The sequence below is a fragment of the Mugil cephalus genome, chromosome 13 (genome assembly GCF_022458985.1).
Source record: "Mugil cephalus isolate CIBA_MC_2020 chromosome 13, CIBA_Mcephalus_1.1, whole genome shotgun sequence".
NCBI lineage: Eukaryota > Metazoa > Chordata > Actinopteri > Mugiliformes > Mugilidae > Mugil > Mugil cephalus.
In genome coordinates, this window is record NC_061782.1 from 22,082,261 (window position 1) to 22,102,825 (window position 20,565).

Genomic DNA, 20,565 nt, shown 5'->3' on the forward strand with positions numbered 1-20,565 from the left:
TATGTTCTGAAAATGCATTATATGGCCTCTGTATTTATGGGGTTGGAAGTGGGCCATGAAACATTTTGAGACTTAAAAGTGGGCCCTGAGTTGGAAAAGGCTGGGAACCACTGCAGTAGGCATTCAAACGAATAAACACCCAGTTGTAATCACCTTATATATGTGTGGGTTCTTTCTGAGGACAAAATCCATAACATTTTGCTCATCTGGTTTGACTAGCACTGTATTCTCTTAGTCGACTCATGTCTTTAACGTATTTTGGCCTCCTACATGGCCCACTTTTCATTATTATGAAAGTCTGTAAAAAAAAAATAAAGAATTTAAAACTCTCAATCACCATTTCTGTGGTGCATTTCTCTCTTTGGGAATATTCAACACTGTAAAATGCAGACTAGAGAATTAAGTCATCATGCTTAGATTGTCGGGATCTGAACATACTGTAGCCACAGTATATGAACAATATGATATAGTGTGTGACCCATTATAGGAACAATACACAACAGTGGATTGACAATGCACTACTACAATTATTCAGACCTGGTATAATGTCAATGTTTTAGGATCTATTATTCTAAATAATGCATGTGGATTTAAACAGCCTGAGGCCCTGGGTCCTGCAGCCTGAGCATCTTCATATGTCTACGGACTTGACTCTACTTTTCTTGTTTATTTCTCTGTCTGCTGTCTGGCTGATGACCTCTGATTATGCAGCATTTAGTCATTGCAGGTCATCACTCATGATGTCACAGCTCCTGGAAGTTCAAGGGTCAAACCCTGACCTCACAGGAAACCTGGAAGACAGACACTCGCTCCGTCTGGCACACACACACACAACCTGTTCAAGTGGAGGGCAGTCAAAGGTGATCACATTGAGTCTGTATGGATCCTGGGATTTATCAGACACTGATAATAGTTTCTGCATCATTTTGAGTTCTTAAAATATTAATGTAGTACATCAAGGGTAAAACATTAAAGTAAATAAAAACTGAATGAAGCATTGAGCTGAACGTCTTTTATTATATAGGCACTTTCCATTCACACAAATAAAACAATTCAAAAAAACTTAGTAATATATCACATCCTTTTAATCATTATGTTTGTGTGTTTTGCTTTAATTAGTCCTACAAGAACAAAATCAAGCGCTGGATTTTCAGGGTATAACTACACTCGTTTCACATTTCTTTTAAGCTTCTCAAGTCGCACAAAAAAAAAAAAAAAAAAAAAAACACAGTGAGCCATATGACCTGAAACCCGGGTCGTGAGGAGTGGTGCCTCCTGAAAGGCTGTCATGGCACACAGCTGTGAAAGCTATACGGAAGCGTTCAAGTCTGTGGGTGATTGGAAATACTCAATGATAACACGTGAAAGTAGACAGCATACACTGTGGAACCAAGTGCAAAAAATGGAAAACCAAAGTATAAATAAATAAGTATACACCTCCGTCTCAGCAAGTGTTCACCCTGCAACGTTTAATTGCCACAATACTCGAACCACATGTGTTAGCAGTTCAGCTGGTTACTGACAAGAACGTGACCTCACAGTTTTTATGAGAAATGTGTTACGTGCTTTTATTTAGATCGCACAAATACCCTTAAGAATGATGCTGTGTTTTTTGGAGTAGTTTAGTGGTGGAAAAACCTGGCGGCACAGTAAACCACTTCCATTCTGGTGCATTTATTTATACGCAGTCGCCTTACATTAATTCTTAAAAGAACTGGCTCTTTTGGAGTCTTAGCAGCCGTATGCAACAATATACAAGCAGGAAGCAAAAAGGGAGAAAATAAAAACGGGGCGTGTGTGTGAATATAATCAGTTTTTAGATTCTCATTGCTAGAGGCAGGGGAATGACAGAATGTACAAGTTCAGATAATACACAAACAGAGAGGTTCTTCTCAGTCCTTCAAGCGTTCTTGCCTTCAAAGTAGGTCTGTTCGATGCGTCTGCAGAAGGACAGCAGGTTGCTGTAGCTCTTTATCCTCTCTGCCAGCTCAGTGCTGGTCAGTCTGGTGGTCAGAATAGTGAAGAGGTGACCAAACACCAACGCATCCAGCTCTGTAGGCCTAGGACACACACAGATACACACACTCACTATCATGTACTCCTGAAATCAACAGTTTGATTAAACATGCGTACTTTAACCGTAGTTATGTGGCAGGCCAAGACTCATTCCTGACCTAAGTGGCCACTGCTTAACCACAAGACTCTTTCCTTAATTGTATATACAGATTAAACATGAAATATTCTTGGGGAGGAACATAAAGTGACATTCATGTTTTTCAGACAGGTCATGTCAGTATTACACCACAAGATGGTGCTCAAGAAGGAGGTGTCAGTCTTATTTGCAGAAACGGCACAATCTACATGGATGCATGATGTTGAATTACATCATCATCAGCTGTCATCAACACAATAGCCTCACACAGAAACATTTAGATGTAATACATACTGTTTGTTAAAGAAGTATGGCTGCATTCCCAGCCTCTGAGACAGAGCCTGGCAGCACTGACTCACATCTTCATAAACCTGAAACACATAAGAGAAGAAACATCAAGCACTGAGGCCGAGTTGTGCAATCAAATACAGAGATAATATTTTTCTTATTCATAGTTTTCCTTTTACATGGGCCAAATAAATTAGTGTTATTTAAGGACACACTGACCATCTCTACAAACATTTTAGAATTTTTTTGTGATAAAGCACACATTGTTAAAAAAAAAAGAAGATCAGAGATACGCAAACTAAAGAACTAGTTACATATCAAACATTCAGTGTCAGGTGGTTGCTAACCTGCTCCAGCGATTTTCCTCCCCAGCCAATGGCGTTCATCTTCCTGCGTACCTCCCACTGCTTCTGATATGCCAGGATGTTACTGAGAGGCCAGGAGTAAGGACTGCTATATCTGGGACGAGAGATCTACGCAAAACACATTCATACAGTTAGAGGGACATGACGAGTACATGACATGACAATGACAAACCTGTTTGATATGAGGACAAGTACACACACCTCTGCAGCTGTGGCTGTGTCACACCACTGGATGTACAACTATACAGAAAATAAAGGATGCAGCCGTGAAAAGACGGTATCAGGAAAGTCTAACAGTCGTAAATATTGTGACGTGCGTTTGTACCTCAGCAGTGAGCAGCATGTTGTTGACCAGCTCCATGTACGCTTTCATTTCAGCTCTCTGAATATCATCTAAGCCGTCACTCAAAGAATGACCCTGGGAAGCCAGAAAATAAATGCAAAATAAATGCAACCTCCCCCTCATCAAGAGTATTCAACTACATGTACGGTAAGTACATGTAAAATGACACAACCTCCCCAGATAAAAGAGTCACTGAGCACTAATCCAGCTGTGATATAGTCACCTTAGCTTTGGTGAATTGCACTATTGGTCCCAGTTCTGACACCACCTGGTTGCCTACGTGGATAAAGGGAATTTTGCCTACAAAGGGAAAAACAGCAGACTATTCACAAAAAAATACATTCAGTTTCTTTTACATTCATCTTGAAAAAAGGCTGCAACCGTGCTCGGATCTGAGAATACGAAAGCCGTCTCTGTAGCAGCATGTTTACTCACCAGAAGGTGACATGTATTCAGCATTTGCTCTGCACACCACCTGCACTGGCAGTCCACACATTTTGAGGTAGGCCTGCACAAGAGGGAGGCAAGACGGGCTCAATTAATCCTGAAGTAATTAAATAGTGTGACAGCGTTAAATCTGTTCAATATTTTAAAAATGCACAGAGATGGGGAAGCATGTGACAACAAACGTCCACACATATGTAGAGAAGACAGAGAAAAAGAGCTTCACCTGAACTGCAAGAGATGACGCACAGTCTGACAGCAGAATCTGATCCTCTGTGAAATGTCAAAGTAATGTCAATCACATTTATAATAGTTGGTAATCATAGTGCCAATCCATATCCTCTGTCCATGTCCCTGACTTACCCTTCAGCGGTTGGTACAAGGTTGCATTTTCAGGCCAAGGCTCAGCAGCTGTCAGAGTCAGAAACAGACGTGCAGAAACACACATTCACACACATAATTACATAGTGGTACGTGGATGTATCTGTTATATGAAGAATTTGCATTCCTCAATTTGACAGTGAAATATATATATACATTAAATCACATTAACTGCAATCCAACTGTGTTCTAACAGGCATCCTCACACTGCATGACATCGTGGCTGACTTAACATTAGCAATGGAATATTTACGTAATTTGGTTAAGTGACTTTAGCAAAAAAAAAAAAAAAGCAGACGACGTAAAGCGGTTAGACCGTTAATTACAAGGGTTAAACTCTTGTAACTTCTAAACAGCTTGCAGAGGAGCCAAGATGGCACCGCATTTCTTCTCCCTCTAAATTGTAGCGCTGCTGTGGTGACAGAGCTCACTGCTTCCTCTCGTGGTTGAAAGTGTATTACAGCATTCTATTCGATTACCCTTCATTACTGTTATTGCAATACACTTTCCTGTCTCTAGTGGCCTCTCTAAGCGGAAGTTGTTTAGCGGCACTCTGTGGGAAGACATTATTCGCCATCTTGGATCTGACGTTGGTGACTGAAGTTAATGATAATTTAGCCACACTCCGTTGGAGCAGGTTGCGACTTTGTACCTCGAAACAAGGTTGTCATCAACGTGTCCCCGCTTGAACTGTCCACACCTCAACTCGTCCTTTTCCCCGTGTTAATGTTTTCATTATTAAAAATGAATAACGACGCGATTTGCGTCAAAATCCGTTAAACACTTGGATGTCCTGGCATCAAGGATGTCCAGCCAAACTAGTCTTTCCCGAAGGAGAACAAAAGCTGGACATAGACAGCTGACATTACAGTTATAGCTGAGCGGTCCTGCTACGTTAAACTGCGGCGGTTACGTTTATGCAAGTACCTTATCTGGGGCAAACGCTACATTACTGTAATCGTTAGCAGGTGATAGCTAGCCGTCGTTAGTTAGCTTCGTAAATAATAACAGAAGCTCTGTGCAAAGTCAAGACGTTACCTGCCATCTGCGACACGAACGCCTCTGCCGCGAGAGACATCCTGTTATGCTATTTTTGTAATTGCAATAATAATTCTGACAAGAGATAAGGTCAATGGCACTGCATGCAGTTTAAGGGCAAGTGTTTGTTCCGCAGTCACCGATCGGTCCGGCGCTGATTACGTTCCGTAGTGGAAATGTTACTCTGACAAAGGTTCCACTTTACGCTCGAGGCAATATTTTAGATGCTGTAGTGACATATCTAACTATACTTAATATACTCGTCCGTAAGTAAGTACATTAAGTACGCAGTATATGATGATGACATGATGCAATGCAACACTTGCATTTTAGCCCTATAGTTGTCATTTAAAAAAGACAGTTTTACATTTCCATCCAACTGAAAAATATTATAATTAATTTCGATTTTGTTTGCATAATTGTGTTACTTATGCTACGCCAGCGTTGTGTTCATCTTATTTTGTTACGATGCAGACACCGTTCAGCCTGGGCATTGTAAAATCATTTGTAATCACAAAATGTCATTGCTGCAGTTATTCATTATTTTCCTCCCAAAATTGAGAATATTTCAAACTGATCTTACTAATCTTACCAGTCAACTCTGTTTTGTAGGCACAGCGGAGACCAACACATGTTTGGATGGTGGTTTTAATGTTGTAGCTGATCTGTACTGTAATGTTTCTCTTTCAGGCTGCAGTACTTAGTGCAACCAGTCGGGGGCATTCCTGCTTCATCACTGTCAGACTGCACAAAGGCAGGTTGGTGTGATACACGGTAGCCTGTATGACGTCCATCAAGTACAAACACACATACATGTACAAAAAATTAAATGATTTCCCTCTTAATATTCATTATTTAGTTTAAACGAGATCCGTACACAATAAAGGGTGGCACTATTTACACACTTATTTTCACGAATAAGTCAGTATTCAAGTACCGTTTGGAGGTCAGTTATTAAATTATAGATTCACTTTTTTACTTAGGCTATTTATTCCCCAAATAACTTGAGATGCATTTTATTTGTGACTGAATATCTGTCATTTGTTGGGCACTCAGTGGCTTTGTGGTCGATCCCCATCATTTGATAGAGATTCAAAGCTGCTCTGTGCCAGCCTTGTTGTACTTTTCCCTGCACGTGTAACCGCGTCTCGACCGGATACCACCAATTAATGTCTCCCAGCGCTCATTTCCCTTTACTCTGATTTCCTGCGGACCCACCATAACCACTTCTCTCTTAACAAAACCTAGAATTAAGTTAGGTCCAAATATAATGGTGTATGTTATGAGGAATATAGATATTCTGGATAACGGTTCCATTAAATATGATTGCGTACTGTCATCTTTACACTATTTACACACATACCGAAAAAGACTGAGCGCCTTTAACCTAAAGTTGCTTACATTTCATATTTGCGCGCCAAGCGTAAACAATGCGTAAAAGCCACACAAGCCACAAACCCTCATTCAATATAAGCCTGACACTTTTGAATTTACAAAACTTCGCCTCCAGGAACTATTTAAGACCAATAATTCACAGTCATATCACGTTTTAACAGGTTATATCGTAGTTACTTCAGAAAAAAAAAAAAAAAAAAAAAGTCGTGATTCCTCGAAATATAAATATTGTAACAGCAGGGTTCCTGCTTACTTTTCAGACTAACACGTCTGAATCATAGCTTCTGTAATGATTAAAAACCGTAAGGATAGAGGACACAATTTTAACCCACCCATGGGAGAAAGTCCTCGCATTTTAAAAAGCTCCTCCGCTGATCCTTGACGCACTTGTCTTTGCTCACCTCGTCTGGTTTGACGTTCCGTTAAATTATGACAGTGGCCTAAAGATGGTGTAAATTGAATGTTAAAGTGAATTATTTTCAACACATATTGATATTGAGAGTGAAGGATAATCCTTTCCTTCAGCCGAAAATAAAGATATGAATATGTGTTTCATTCATAAACCGTGCTCGGAGTAATTGCGTCACTTCCGTTGAACTCCTCTTTCTCCACTCTTTCAATTTACCACAGAATTCCTCTCTAATCTCGGCGTAAACACATCCACAAAATATCCACACAGATATTCACTTTTTCCGTTTGAAACTTTTTTTTTTTTTTTTTTTAATTATTCTCAGCTATTTTATCAAAACATTTCCACATACAAAATTCTTACAGGAAGAGTTTCTCTCTTCAAAAACGGACACATACAAAAGAACAAAGATGATACTTGCTACAAAGAATAGAATATGCCTCTAAATAATACAAATAAAACATAAGTACTGGCGAAGGCTATAGTAGATATCAATAGCATATTGAACTGGACTCAAAGAGAGAAGATATTTCTATGCATCATTATGGAAGGCTAGTTTAATCCTCTCGGTGCTGAGCCAAACAACAAACGTCTCAGAAAGTTCTTCTCATAAAACCCTGTAACCCTGAGAAAACAAGCTGGATTTACAGTCAATGTTGTGCATTGCATTTAAAACCTGCAACTCCAATTTGGTTGATATTTTTTTCGTACCTATAAAAGCATGAGAATCGACTTTCGATTAAAGAAAAATGTGCACAATATGGCTACTCTCCTAACAAGTGTGTATTGTTCATGAATGCCCCCTATGTACAAAAGCTAAAACATTATTTGCCCAACTATTCTGCAAGTCTTTTTGTTGTATTTGCCCTTTAAGCGCCCGTTTGTGAAACATTTTGGTCATGTGCATATTCATAAATTAGACTATTTCTTTTTTTAGCTATTATAAAACCCTGCATTATGTTTACCCTGTAAAAATAAAAACCCTGTTTTCTTCAAAAGACACACTCTCTCCTTGCTCATTTGGGAGAGTTTGGCACTACAAATTAGGCGCCATGCTTTTACGCCTTTCATGTTGGATGTCTAAATATGAAAAAAATCCCCAATTGCACCAAAAAATAGGCTATATGTCAGACCACTCTTCGACAAAAAAACAAAAACAAAAAACATTCATTAATGAATTAAATATCAGACTGAAATCGGATGCAACCTCTAGACTATATGAAGAATTATTTAAAAGCTTTGAAGTAAATATGAAGCAAAATACATTGACGAATTGATAAAGCTGTTTGCGGGTGTTTAGTTTAGATTAAAGCAGAATAGTTTCAGGGCTGCAGTCGCCCCTGGATCCGTTTCGGAGAGTGAAGGTGCTCACATGGCTGCCAATCTCTGCTCCTGTATATTCTGTTTTCAAACCGTTATCGCCGTCTTCACGTTATCGTTGCTGCTGCTGCTACTGGAGCTGTTGTTGTTGTTGTCCGTTACTTTCTTGTTTTTGCTCCTTCCTTTGGTGTTTGGCAGCTTGTTGTCTTTCTTCCAGCGCATGCGCCGGTTCTGGAACCACACCTTCACCTGCCGCTCGGACAGGCAGAGGGTGTGAGCCACCTCGACGCGGCGCCGGCGCGTCAGGTAGCGGCTGAAGTGGAACTCCTTCTCCAGCTCCAGGACCTGCTGTCGCGTGTAGGCCGTGCGCAACCGCTTTGGCTCCGGACCCACGTGATTTGGATTAACTGTAGAATTAAAGACAGGACAAAAGCCATCAGTTTTTATTTGCATTTAACCTCTATTTTATTTTGCTAATTTTATTTTCCGTTCTGACTATTAGTGTTTGGACTATTATTGTAGTTATACGACAACACGCAGGCCGACATTAATTCTAAAAACGAATTAACCTTATAGTCTTAAGTCGCAGTTAAACATTATCATGTGGCATTTTCTTAAGTTAATCTTCCTCCGTGGTTGACTGGGAAAACGTCCAAGAAACCATTTTTCCTTTTTTACTTTTGTTCGGCTGCACCGTTGCACGCACCAAACACACAATTCGCGCATACACTCGGACACAAAGACGCGCACTCACACTCGCTCACACACACATACACATGCAGTCAGGCACGCTGTGGCAGGGCCATAAAACTTTATACGGGTTGTAATTCTGCAGGCTGACTCTCACTGAGACCGTAAATAACTCGGCAACAAAAAAGCGGTGCTCGCAAATGGACAACATGCAAAGAAAGAGCGAAAGAGAGCGCGCCTGGCAGATAAACACATAAACACTGGAATTAGACTGCCTGAAATGAGGGAGAAATTAAATGGGTTGTGTGAAGCAGAGATGGACAGATTTAAATCTTCAGGCTTTCTCACCTTGAGCGACGTGCACTTTCTTCATCCACGGGTAGACAACAATAGGCGGCTTGTCTTTGCCCTGGCAGGCCGTTTTCCTCTGCACCTGAGCGGGCTTTGCACAGGTCATCCAGGCCTGGCACTGCAGGTCACCCATCGGGAACTTGTCCTTACCGGGTGCGACTGTGTCTCTGTAGATCGGATAGGTACCGCCTTGGTGCTGCGGGTGTTCCTCTCCATCCTCCCGGTGATGCCCCTGCAAAGAGTGTTGATAGCCGGTTTGTTGTGGTGTGTATGGAGGTGGAGGGGGTTGCATGGCCTGGTAGCCCCCTCCGTAACTACCACTGTCCTGGGGGTTGTTGTAATACCCCCCTTGGTCACTAAAATTACTGTAATCTTCTTCACAAGGCGGGAACTGCGGCTCAGCATATTTACAGCTCACCACGTAGGACTCCATGATTGATTTATAGCAAGGCTGGTAGGAGAATACTAATTTTTCTTTCTCTCCCCTCTCTCTGTCTCTTTTTCCCCCTCTGGCATCAAGCCATCCTGCGGCTGTCAAATAGACGGACGGCCGCGTGGGCCACGTGACCCTACGGCCAGCCAATGAGAGGCAACACTTCGGGTTGTTTATGTCCGACGTAATGGGATAATTTGGAGGAAAAAAATGTTCATTATAGGACTAATGAAGATTTGCTGGCTGAGAAAATGGCTCCGATTAAGACGCTTGTAGACACTGAAAATAATCTTAAAAATCCATACATCGTTAGTAGCAGTATCTATCTATCTATCTATCTATCTATCTATCTATCTATCTATCTATCTATCTATCTATCTATCTATCTATCTATCTATCTATCTATCTATCTATCTATCCACCCCCACACATCACCGATTGAAAACGCACGGACAGTAGATTTATGACTTTTAGCTGACTGACTTTTAGCCCCGCAGATGGCCAGAGCTGAAAAATTAATCTCGCCCATATTGAGGGACTTCGGGGCCATATTTGGCCTTGTGGCCAGTCAAAGGACCCACAACAAAACCTGGCCGGTCAGAAAGGCCAATTAAAAGAATGGGATAAAAGGTTCCCAGACAGTGACTAGTAGTTGGCTTTGTTATAGGCCGGGGTCAGGCCGGGTGTCCCGCTCTTCACCACCAAGTCGGCATTTAAAAGAGATAAAAAATGCATGGCTTGTCTTAAAAAATGATGCTGAAGCAAGCTGAACGAGAGAAAATGCGACAGGGCTGGATGAATGATGCTGGATGCAAAATCGAAAATGGGGAAAGAGATAAGTGAGAATATGCTAAGTTGAAAACCTCACACGAAGATAAAGTCACACAATGAGGATACTGGATGCTTTTTTACTAAGATTAACACTCCTGTTCTGCATGCTAAATCACAAAAGGTCTTAAACATTTGCACTTGGGGATCGACCATAAATCCGTTTTATATCCTGCACGATTTCATGAGGATTTCTTATTTGGCTGCAGCTGCTCTCCTCGGATAAGGAAGGTCTGATGCGCGGCCAAAACCTCTTAATAACTCCTGCGATGTAACATTACTTATGCCTATACACTGGAATAAAATACTCTCATAAAGAGAAGAGGAAGAAAATATTTTTGCCTGGCTGCGACATTAAAGAAGCTCATCTGAAGGGTGTAATGGGCATGACGGTTCTTGCATGGCTGCTTACAAGTGAGCTAATGAGTATATGGGCTTAATCAATCTGATCTAATGAGTCATTTGTTCACACCGTTCATAATAAATGAATGATAAGCTACCAGATAGGAAATAAAGTTTCTAAAAATCTTCCTCTTCAGTCACCAATTTTACATTTCGTTTTTAGTTGTATGGCATTTTTTTTATTATTATTATTTATTTATTTTACTGAAAACAAAAAGATAATTATTCATGGTGCATTCATACTTTATTGGGAAGTGTGTATTTACCTGACATGTTAGATATGTTGTTTGCTAGATAACATTACTTTTCTTCTTTAAACAGACTGAGGGTGAGTTTAAAGCTTAAGTTACAATCAGGCAGTTAGTGATATTATCAGTCCAGCTCAGATAAGACATTATTGTGCACTTATTGTGCACATGGAATTACAGCCACAGTAGCCGTCTTTATGAATGGGCTGCAGAAGTGCTGTCACCAGGGTGGCTAACAACGCGTGTCATTTTGATCTTTATCAGGATTACAAGCTGGTACCCAGATAAAAATGTTGTGTTGGGACGTTGCACGCAATGTGACATTCTGACATCTTAAGTAATACTTAACTGAGCAGACTTTAGGAAATTAGATCCGGTGACAGTGTCATATTTAAAAACAATGAAAAGCAGCATGAGCAAAGCATCACGCTGAATTTGCTTTGTTCCCCCTTCCCTAAAAAAAACAAAAAAAAACATGACAGCTTAACTGAAGTTATGCTATGCTCTGCACACAAATGTCAAACAAATCTTCCAGTGTCAGAAAGAGTTTTTTTTTTTTTTTTTTTTTTTTTTTGTAGAATATATAACAGAGATAAAGGATGTTTTCCAAAGCAAAAGCACAGTACAGTCGTCTGTTTTAGCCCCCCTTCCCTGCCTTGGATTTTGATTGATGGTTAGTCATCACCCATAGACTCCCCTAGAACCCAATCTGTGACTGAGGCAGCTCCACACACATTCGGTTCTACAGGGTATATATAGGCGAAGGTTCACTTCACGGCTGGCCGCTGATGACTTCTTTTTGTTGCTGACAGAGATTTACACTCATATGTTCTCACTCAAAGCCCTTTTTCTCTTTGGAAGACTGATGTGTTGCCTAAAAATAATTGCAGTACTTAAAATCACTATTCAGGCAATCCCGTCATTTTTAAGATGTACATGTTTCTGTTGTTCACCGTCACTGTGTAATTTATTGAAACCATTAATGGCATGTAGCTTTTAACATCAATAACCCATTACAGGGCATACCACATTAATTTTGATACATATGTATAATTATCAGTAAGGTCGTCTGGTGGAAGGATGACAGCCGTGGTGTGCTTGCGGACGTGGTGGTTATCAGGTTTGTGAAATCTGTCACAGTGGGATAAGGATTTACAGAACAAAACAGCAGGAGCGGTAGTTTATCTTAGCTGGAAAGAGAGCTAAAAGTTGGCAATAGGGCGCACATGGATTAACAAGGATAAATAACTGTAGCATCAGTGTCTCATTTGGTGTTAGAGATACTTGGAAATATTGATGTTTGGAGCCTCTCTTTGAAAAGAAATCAGGAATGGGCTGCAGGGAAAATTTTAGCAACGATACACATGTTGCTCCTTCAGTGAGGTTTAATCTCCACTGGAAGGGCACTGGAAAATATAACAACTATGAAACGATGGACTTGCTTTAACAAATACGAGTAGTTAATGACGGCCTCAAATGTTGAAGAAAATCTTGTACATTATTTATTTAGGCATTTAATAACAACCAGGGCACTCTTTTACGGCGTCTCAGATGCGGGTCCATCTTCTTACACCTCCATTGAGTCGCTTGTTAACATCAGCCACGGTGCAAAAGTGACTGGCATTAAAATAGTGGCCCATGGTCAGTTCTGAACTTGGCCTGGGCCTCAAATTTGGACTAAAGTAAGGATCGCTCCAGAGAACATCTTATTTACATTCTGCCCTAATGTGTTAATGAAGCTCCACAGTTCCTGTTAATGTTTACAGCACAGCATCTGTTGTTTGTTGCACTGCAAGCACACAAGTTAGGGATGTTTGAATTTAAGCTACAGATGACTCCATTAGTTTGTAATCACTTACACAGTTTCTGCTTCAATATCGCCACTTCAAAAAGGGCAAAGCATAGATTTGTATCGATGCTCTGTTAAAGGCAGCACTATCCCGATATTCTTTCCATTCCCACACGTCTTTATTTATACATGTATTATTTTGAATGTTGCTGACATCTACATTATTTTAGTGTGATGCCACAGATTGTTTCTGTCTCCATTTTCCGCCTCAGGCAATTTTCTGTGCTCTGGCGCTCGCTCTTGCTGTTTACATGTACTGAATTCCCATGTCTGGTTGAATGAGCGGTTGGTGAAAACACTGCTCAGAACCATTTGTTGCTCAAGGAAAGAGCTTGGGTTGCACGGAGTGAGAAGAACAGCAAAACTTTATGAAAAGCCTGATTGGTTTCACATTAAGCAGTGGGAAAGCCAAACACAAAAGAGTTTTAAAGCCCAGGCAAACATTTAGCCCTAACAAGACAGATGGATTGGAGTAATGGAACTGCAGCACCTTTCTTCAGATGGGGAAAATCTAAAATCTATTCAGTGTGAACTATTAATCCACGCCCTGGGTAAAAAAAAAAGAAAAAAATACTAATAAAAAGGACTTTGACCTAAAACTTTCATTTTTCACAATTCTTCCAGCCTAGATTCATCTGTTAAATAGGGGTTTGAAAACATGAGTCATTAGCTCGCACCTTTTGAATGGAGCTCCCCAGCTCTGAACTTTGGTGGACTTCTTTTAGGGACAACAACAACAAGGGAGTGGTGTTTGGCTTTTTCAAAGAGCATTCTTCTTTAAGAATGTAGCCTAGCTGCCGTCGGGTCGCTGGAGGGTCAGTCAGAATCGTTGACCGCTGCGTCACCGTTTCATTAGTCCTCGCGCTGGACAGGGCAACGCAGGGGCTCGAGCGGGGGACCATCCAGAGTTCACGCGGCCTGCGGGAGTCGCGAGCCCATTGTCCCGCGCGGGTCTCTCCCTCTCTCTCTCTCTTTCTCTGTCTCTCTCTGGAGATAGATTATTGTTGTGCACAGGCTGCTCCGACATTAAGGCTTAAAATGAGAGAAATATTCTACATTAATCTGATTTTAACCACACTATATTAAATGTTATTTTCTTCTCTTAACTTAATATCCCTCTTTCAGCTCTTTAATCAACCCCCATACATCAATTTTCAATCAGGCAGAGTATTGATTCACATCAGCCCGGTGACATCTGCTAGTTTCATCATCTTATTATTATTATTATTTTTTTTACCCGGTTACTCTTGAATCAATCCCATTTTTCAGTCTATTTATTTTTGTCCAGGCTCTAAATTAAACTCTCATGGCTGCAGGTCACACATCACAACATATAAACAGCCTTTTATTCCATTTATTTATTTATTTTAGAAGAAGAACTCGTTAATAAATTCGCCTCTCATCTCATGTTGGGTCTGTGATATAAAGCCATTCAGTTGTGGCTTTTCTTTCTGAGGTCGTTTCACTTTTTCATCTTAGACAGGCTGACCGCCGGCTCACCTCTCCACCCCCGGCCTTCTGCCGGGTCAAAGCCGAGCTGAGAGCTGCTTTAACCCGGTTTAGACATTAACTGCGACCTCCAGCCCCTGCATGGGAACCCTGCATTCACCGTCTCGGACTGACCGGTGCGGCCGAGCGGAGAAGCCACAAAAATGACTGTAAATTAAACAGATGAAGAGCTGAGAGCTCTTTAAATTCAATGCAATACAAACACAGCACTTGTGTTTCATTTGACACCGCAAAAACATTTTAGTTATTCATTTATTCTATTTTTATTTTATTTTATTTATTTATTTATTTTTCATTGGGCGTCCATCGCTTTACTTGCCTGAATGGAAGAAGTAAAGTCCGATTAAAATTTATTCACATCACTTTAATAAATGCAACACTCAAAATGAAATGTTTAACTTTACCGGAAGTTTTTTTATAGTACAGTCAAATATATTTGATGATGATGATGATGATGATTTTAAAATGTATCACCAGACCGAGAAAAAATGCAGTTACATATAACATTTAATTTCTTATTTATTTAATGGTGTTAACGTTTTTATTTAGCATAAAATCTAAACGCAATAATTACACAGTAAATAATGCACTCTGTAGCCTGCAGATCAGAGCTTTTACCACATATGAAAATAGCCCAGCTGTAATAAGTTTGAATGTCTCCAGATTATCGCAGAGTCTGCACAGTTGCACCATATTAGGCTCCTAGCAATTAATTAAATACATAGGTTTTACTTTTCTGATTAAAAATAGAATAGCACGTCACTTCAAAAGAAACTGATTATTTAATTTAAGCACAGACCCAAGTACAACGTTCGTTTTATAAAGTTCAGGCTGTAGACTCAATATTTAATAATGTAAAGCAGTGTTTATGAAAAACGGACCGTGTGCCTTATTGCAGCTTTGAAATTCCCCCCTCGGGTGCCCCGCGGCCCTGTCCGTTTACAGGATTCATTTCACTCTTGTCCTGTCATTTCTTTAAATTTATTTATGTACTTTTGCTTGTCATACATTTATGGAGCAGCGTCTCCAGCTGTGACTGTTCCTCGCTGCCATAAACGGCCGGTTTTATAGTTCTCCTCGGGCTTCTGTTTATAGAGGAGTGAGGTTTGGTGTCGGAGTGATAGCTGTAAAAAATTTAACATCTCAGCAAAGCGCCGTAACTCCTGTTAAATCAAACTGCAAACGGACATCCGATGCGACGAGAACGAGAAAATCCGTTTGAATGCGGCAAACAACTCTGTATCTGGTCTGGAGAAATAAACGATCTAAACGTGATATTATTATTATTTAACCATATATGTGGAAGATTTTAATGTCAAAACACATCCTAAGCCTGTTAATCCTCAACACGTGGAAAAAGGCTTTGCCTCTTCAGTAAAGGATATAGCTACTGTATGTCGACTCAAGAACACACACGGATAGAATGCACCACACACACAGGCACACATATAGTGTTTCATGTTACACAACACGCTGAAATACAATGTAGTTATTTTTGAAGAAAAAAAAGCATGCAAACTAAAGATTTTTGGCCTCCTCTTTGCATTTTGACGTGAAGTAACAGTCCATCGTTAAAAGGTCAAGAATTCCAAGATACATTTTTTTTTCGAAGGATACTTTGATATTTTTAAAAGTTAAAAAGTCTCAAGCGTGTAGGATAAACAAAACACATCGGACAAATTGTATCTCTGGTCCGTAGAATATTTGTGAAAATATCTGCAGTTTTAGAAGCTCAAGTTAAAACAGACCTTGAAGGCACCTTACCAAACACACCTTGAATTTAAATTAAATATAGCCTTGGAAGTAACTGGATTCCATATCACAATGACCAAATAAATGCGAGTCCCCACTCAGTCAAAGCCATAATTTAATTAGATTATATGTTGAAATACAGGTGGATCTCTGGACCCTTCACTCCATCAGGGGGCTCTTGGGGGGTCCACCGACCACCGCTTTAATTCGGGGAACACTTCCCCCACCCTTGTCCCTCCTGGCCCCCCCAGTCCCTCACAGTCATAACTTCATATCTGTGCCAAATATGAAAAACAAGACTTACTTGCTCTTTCCTGCTCTCGCGTTAAAACACGATCGTTCGTTACTGTAAAGTCCCGTCGCACTGGCTCGTAGCGGGTTATCGGAACCGTCTAGGTTGTTTCTCTCAGCGATACAAAGAGCATTCTGTTGATTTCGGACAAATATCGGCTACCAATCCCATCTGGCCGCCTGTCGGCTATTCTCTCTGAGTTATATTTTGGGGCTTGTCAAACCACCGGCAATAAAACACACTTTATTACCGTCACGTGCTCAGTTTTTTTCCCCTGCTACTCCCACAAGGGTTCATAAATTATTAGGCCCTGCACCGAGAGCCACTTTATTCGATAATGGCGCCAAAGAAAAAAAGACCTTTAATCTCTGGGGGTTGGTGCTTCTGGAGCTCTTAAAGAATTAACAGGGTTCTGGTCGTTTTTTTCCACCTTGCTATGTGTTTGTCCTCTTTCTTGTTTATTTTAAGACTCGCTTTTTCAGTAAACGGTTCCCGTTCTTTTCACAATGCGATTTTCTCTCAAGGTAAATTACACCGTTTAAATGGAATTATTTGCAGTTTTTGATCTAGCTGTGATTTGACCGTCGCGAAAAAATTAAGAACAGGGCGCGCATTTCTTTATGGACCGAGTAAGACTCGTGCGTAAAACAGATATTTCGTGTGCGTGCCGTCGCCTTGTTGAGGCCCTCGTGATGTTTGCACTGCGGCACTTTCCTCCAAAACAAGCTGTTTGCATTTTTCCGGATGTGTCTGGAATGCTGTTTGGAACATTTGTTTCCTGCTTTGATTTCCGTAAATGGAGAGCAATAAAACCATAAAGTGGCTCTGTGAAAACACACGGAGGGTCTGTGTGTCAAGCTGGACACCGCTTTGCTTGCTTTAGCGGCTCTGCGGCTGCTGAGAACATTTAAGTGTCAAAACAAAAGTTACATAAATATATTTCAAATACACTCGCCTACACTTTAAATCGTTTATGAAAATACTTACTCGCATACTACTGTTACTACTAATGTCAAGAATAAATAAATTATAATAAATATCTCATTGCGTATAGTTTTTTTTTGTTTGTTTTTTTTTTTGTTGTTGTTTTTTTGTAACCACATTTAAACTATGATCTATATACTTCAGTTTCAGAAATGTTGCCAAATGGACTAAAGGTTAATCAACTTATTTTTTAATTATTAATAATAAAGCTATTAAAGCAAATATCCTCTATCCAGGAACGTCAGTAAGTAAAAATGTTTTTCTTTTGATCCTCTCCATTAACAATGGGTCATCGCCACTTTTTAAACCACAAGCCACTTGACTCCCTGATTTATGTCACCTTGGTTTGGCGTCCTGCCCAGTGACGCCTCCTGGTTGCGGTGACGGAAAATCACATCCCAGGACAGCAGTAGGAAGAAAATCGCTAGGTTTTAGGCGCATTCGGGACGAGGACCAAGATATGGTCATTATCAGAGTCTGGAAAAAAATCCTCATTGCTTGGATCTGAGTGGAGGATGGAACAGCGAGGATGCAGTTGTATGAAATGCTATCCTTTAGCCTGTAGCGCCACCATGTGTTCACATACAATACAATCTGAGGATTGTAGAAAGCAAATGAAGGATGCAGCATTTTTCACATACTGAATCTTTACGATTTACACAATGCACATGGTGTAGCAGCATTTTCTTACGTTTTTTATGTATCGCATTTGAATTATTACTTATTTTTGTTTCAGCCATTTGTCATGTATGTGGATTTTCATGCACATTTGCTTTCATGTGAGTGGACAGTGTTCTGAGTCTTTTCAAGCATCTGCAGTGTGCGTCACATATTTCCTAACTGCTGCCTCCCCCTGGTGGTTAATAACACAAATAGCACAAGTGACATAAAAACAATCTAAATCTATTTATGTATGAATGTAACTTTCTAAATTAGATCTGGCTAAAAAATATATGATTATTTACACAAACACTTTTAATTATTGCTGATAGATAACTGTTTCCTCATTTTGGTTTGGTTACCTGTATCTGATGATAAAGGGCAGCTGCGATGACCCATGTGAATTCTGAAAAGTAGAATGAAAAAGAAACATCAGTGACATCCGTAACAATGAACTTCTGAACGTGTAAAGATGTGTGGACTGTTAGCAGATATGAAACCACGACAGAAAAGCTCTCAAAACAGAAATGATCCCTATAATCAGTTCTTACAGCTGACTGTGGCTTATTTGCAGTTGTTTACTGAAATTGTGCTCTGTGGACAAACCTGTGGGTTATTTTTGCCATAAATGTGCGGCTGAATTTGTGATCTTCGCGCCATCCTGCAAGGACAGAGAGACGGGCATGTAAATAACATCAAACATGTCTCACACATCGTTGTTACTCTTTTTCAGGGTCTGATTCTGTCTTCTTGTCTTTCTGCCTGGCTTTAATTTAACGGCCGCCTCATTCTCTGCATCGCTGTCTTCCGTATCTCCTTTTGTCTCTTTGTTTCTGTCTTGTACACACACACACACATTCACAGAGACACACAGTGATTCTCTGCCGCATTGCAGTAGGTTGTAAATACTCGGTGCCAGCTGAGCTCCACTGAGCAGCAGCAGTGAAATACTGTCTTTGTTTCTCTCTATCTCTCACACCCCGCCTGCTGCCCTCTAAAAAAAAAAAGAAAAAAGAAAAAAAAGAAATGTAAAATTCCAAAAAGGGGAGAAAATACTGTCTTTCTGTCCTTTTGTCTCTCTGACACTTGGGCTGCCCTCATAAAAAAAAAGAACGTCACTGAAAACAAAAACATGGGGGAGAGGATTCCTTCTGTCTGCTCCTGTCCATCTGTCCAAGTACGTTTTATGGAGGAGGAATTGTAGTGTCTCACCCAGAAGCCTCAAATATATCAACATTACGAAAGATAACATGTAAAAGTAAGATATGTTAGGATCATATGTGTTCTCAGAGAACAGATGATCCCTTGAGAGTGGAAAAACTCCTAAAGGCCCCGCTTCCTAAATTCCTTTTGTGGTTTGCAATGAAAGACCCTTCAGCCTGCTTTCTGTTTTGTGTTGTTTTTTCTTTCTTCTTTTACTTTTTTTTTTATAGGATATAAGGCCTCTTTGTGTGTTAAACACTTTATTGTTGAATTAATTAGCTCCACATTTATGCAATTTACAAGCAGTATCTACACTCTATCAGCAGTATGCTTTGTCATTATATTTTGTCTGTATACTTGTTGAAAGCATGAAAATTAAAAAGCATATGTGTTCATAGACAGGCATATATAAGTCTAAATCTAAATAGCTAGAAGCTTTCTTATTCACGTGTTACAATTAACCAAATTTAACCGTATTGGTATAGAAATTTATTTAAAAATATATGTATTTAAAGGTATTCAGCGATATTGCATAGTCAGTGCAGTCTGTAGAAAGGTGTCCTGCAGTTGCTACTCTATTATGCATAAAAAAGCATGAACATAAAAATAATGCTACGGCTATTCAGAAATTAGCTGTCAAAACATAATTACAGTAGCCAATGAATTCACACAAGCGACAGTGAGGTCATTATTATCTGCTCGTTTTCACACCATCGTTACTGTTAACACAAATGTACCTGACGTGAGCAGCCCGATGGACTCAGTTTTCCTCTGCTACATCTTGAGAATAAAAAACAAAAACAAAAACACGGTTTTAAAACCGGAAATGAGCGGAAATTGTATTGACACAGAACACAAGATAGAAAAAAAGAATAGCACTCTAAATAACAGACAGAACATGCAAAATAAATCGACCTGCGTATAACTTTTTTTTTCTCTTTTTTTTTACAGCCTGATGAGACTTAATTAGACTTGATTATATGATAATAATGTGCGTTAACGCATTACGGGTATTACACGTCTAATAATACGCCACATCTGAGCATTAAAAAGCAGCATTGAACGAATAAAGTGGATCCGTTCAGATTTGAACGGGGAGCGTAAAGACATGTAGAGACGTTGTTTACCGTTCATGGAGGCGCGCGGTGCCGCGGAGCAGTACTGTGCCGCCGAGAGCGCGCGAGCAAAAAGGCTGCACGCGAAGGTACGCATTGCGCGCGCGCACATGA

The 20,565-nt window shown here is 40.1% G+C and overlaps 2 protein-coding genes across 2 annotated transcripts; both read right to left on the reverse strand.

Annotated features, from left to right (window-relative positions):
• Positions 1–997: 997 nt before the first annotated feature.
• On the reverse strand, positions 998–5,182 carry mtx2 (metaxin 2). Its single transcript, XM_047602129.1, has 10 exons — positions 5,012–5,182; positions 3,956–4,003; positions 3,819–3,865; positions 3,584–3,656; positions 3,372–3,448; positions 3,131–3,223; positions 3,007–3,045; positions 2,788–2,913; positions 2,447–2,523; positions 998–2,060 (listed from the first exon to the last, which is right to left on the reverse strand). The coding sequence occupies exons 1-10, from the start codon at positions 5,049–5,051 to the stop codon at positions 1,901–1,903; spliced, it is 780 nt and encodes a 259-aa protein (XP_047458085.1). The 5' UTR covers positions 5,052–5,182; the 3' UTR covers positions 998–1,900.
• Positions 5,183–6,588: 1,406 nt separating this feature from the next.
• On the reverse strand, positions 6,589–11,779 carry LOC125018330 (homeobox protein Hox-D4b-like). The gene is made up of 2 exons (XM_047602130.1): positions 9,174–11,779; positions 6,589–8,542 (listed from the first exon to the last, which is right to left on the reverse strand). The coding sequence occupies exons 1-2, from the start codon at positions 9,607–9,609 to the stop codon at positions 8,223–8,225; spliced, it is 756 nt and encodes a 251-aa protein (XP_047458086.1). The 5' UTR covers positions 9,610–11,779; the 3' UTR covers positions 6,589–8,222.
• Positions 11,780–20,565: the final 8,786 nt, after the last annotated feature.

Excerpts from the sequence above, each read along its gene's own strand:
- LOC125018330 (XM_047602130.1), bottom strand. The coding sequence starts at position 9,609 with ATGGAGTCCTACGTGGTGAGCTGTAAATATGCTGAGCCGCAGTTCCCG. Across the intron at positions 8,543-9,173 it reads GAAAGTGCACGTCGCTCAAG|TTAATCCAAATCACGTGGGT; the intron begins GTGAGAAAGCCT and ends TTAATTCTACAG.
- mtx2 (XM_047602129.1), bottom strand. The coding sequence starts at position 5,051 with ATGTCTCTCGCGGCAGAGGCGTTCGTGTCGCAGATGGCAG. Across the intron at positions 3,449-3,583 it reads TGAATACATGTCACCTTCTG|GCAAAATTCCCTTTATCCAC; the intron begins GTGAGTAAACAT and ends TTCCCTTTGTAG. Across the intron at positions 2,914-3,006 it reads ACACAGCCACAGCTGCAGAG|ATCTCTCGTCCCAGATATAG; the intron begins GTGTGTGTACTT and ends TGTTTTGCGTAG.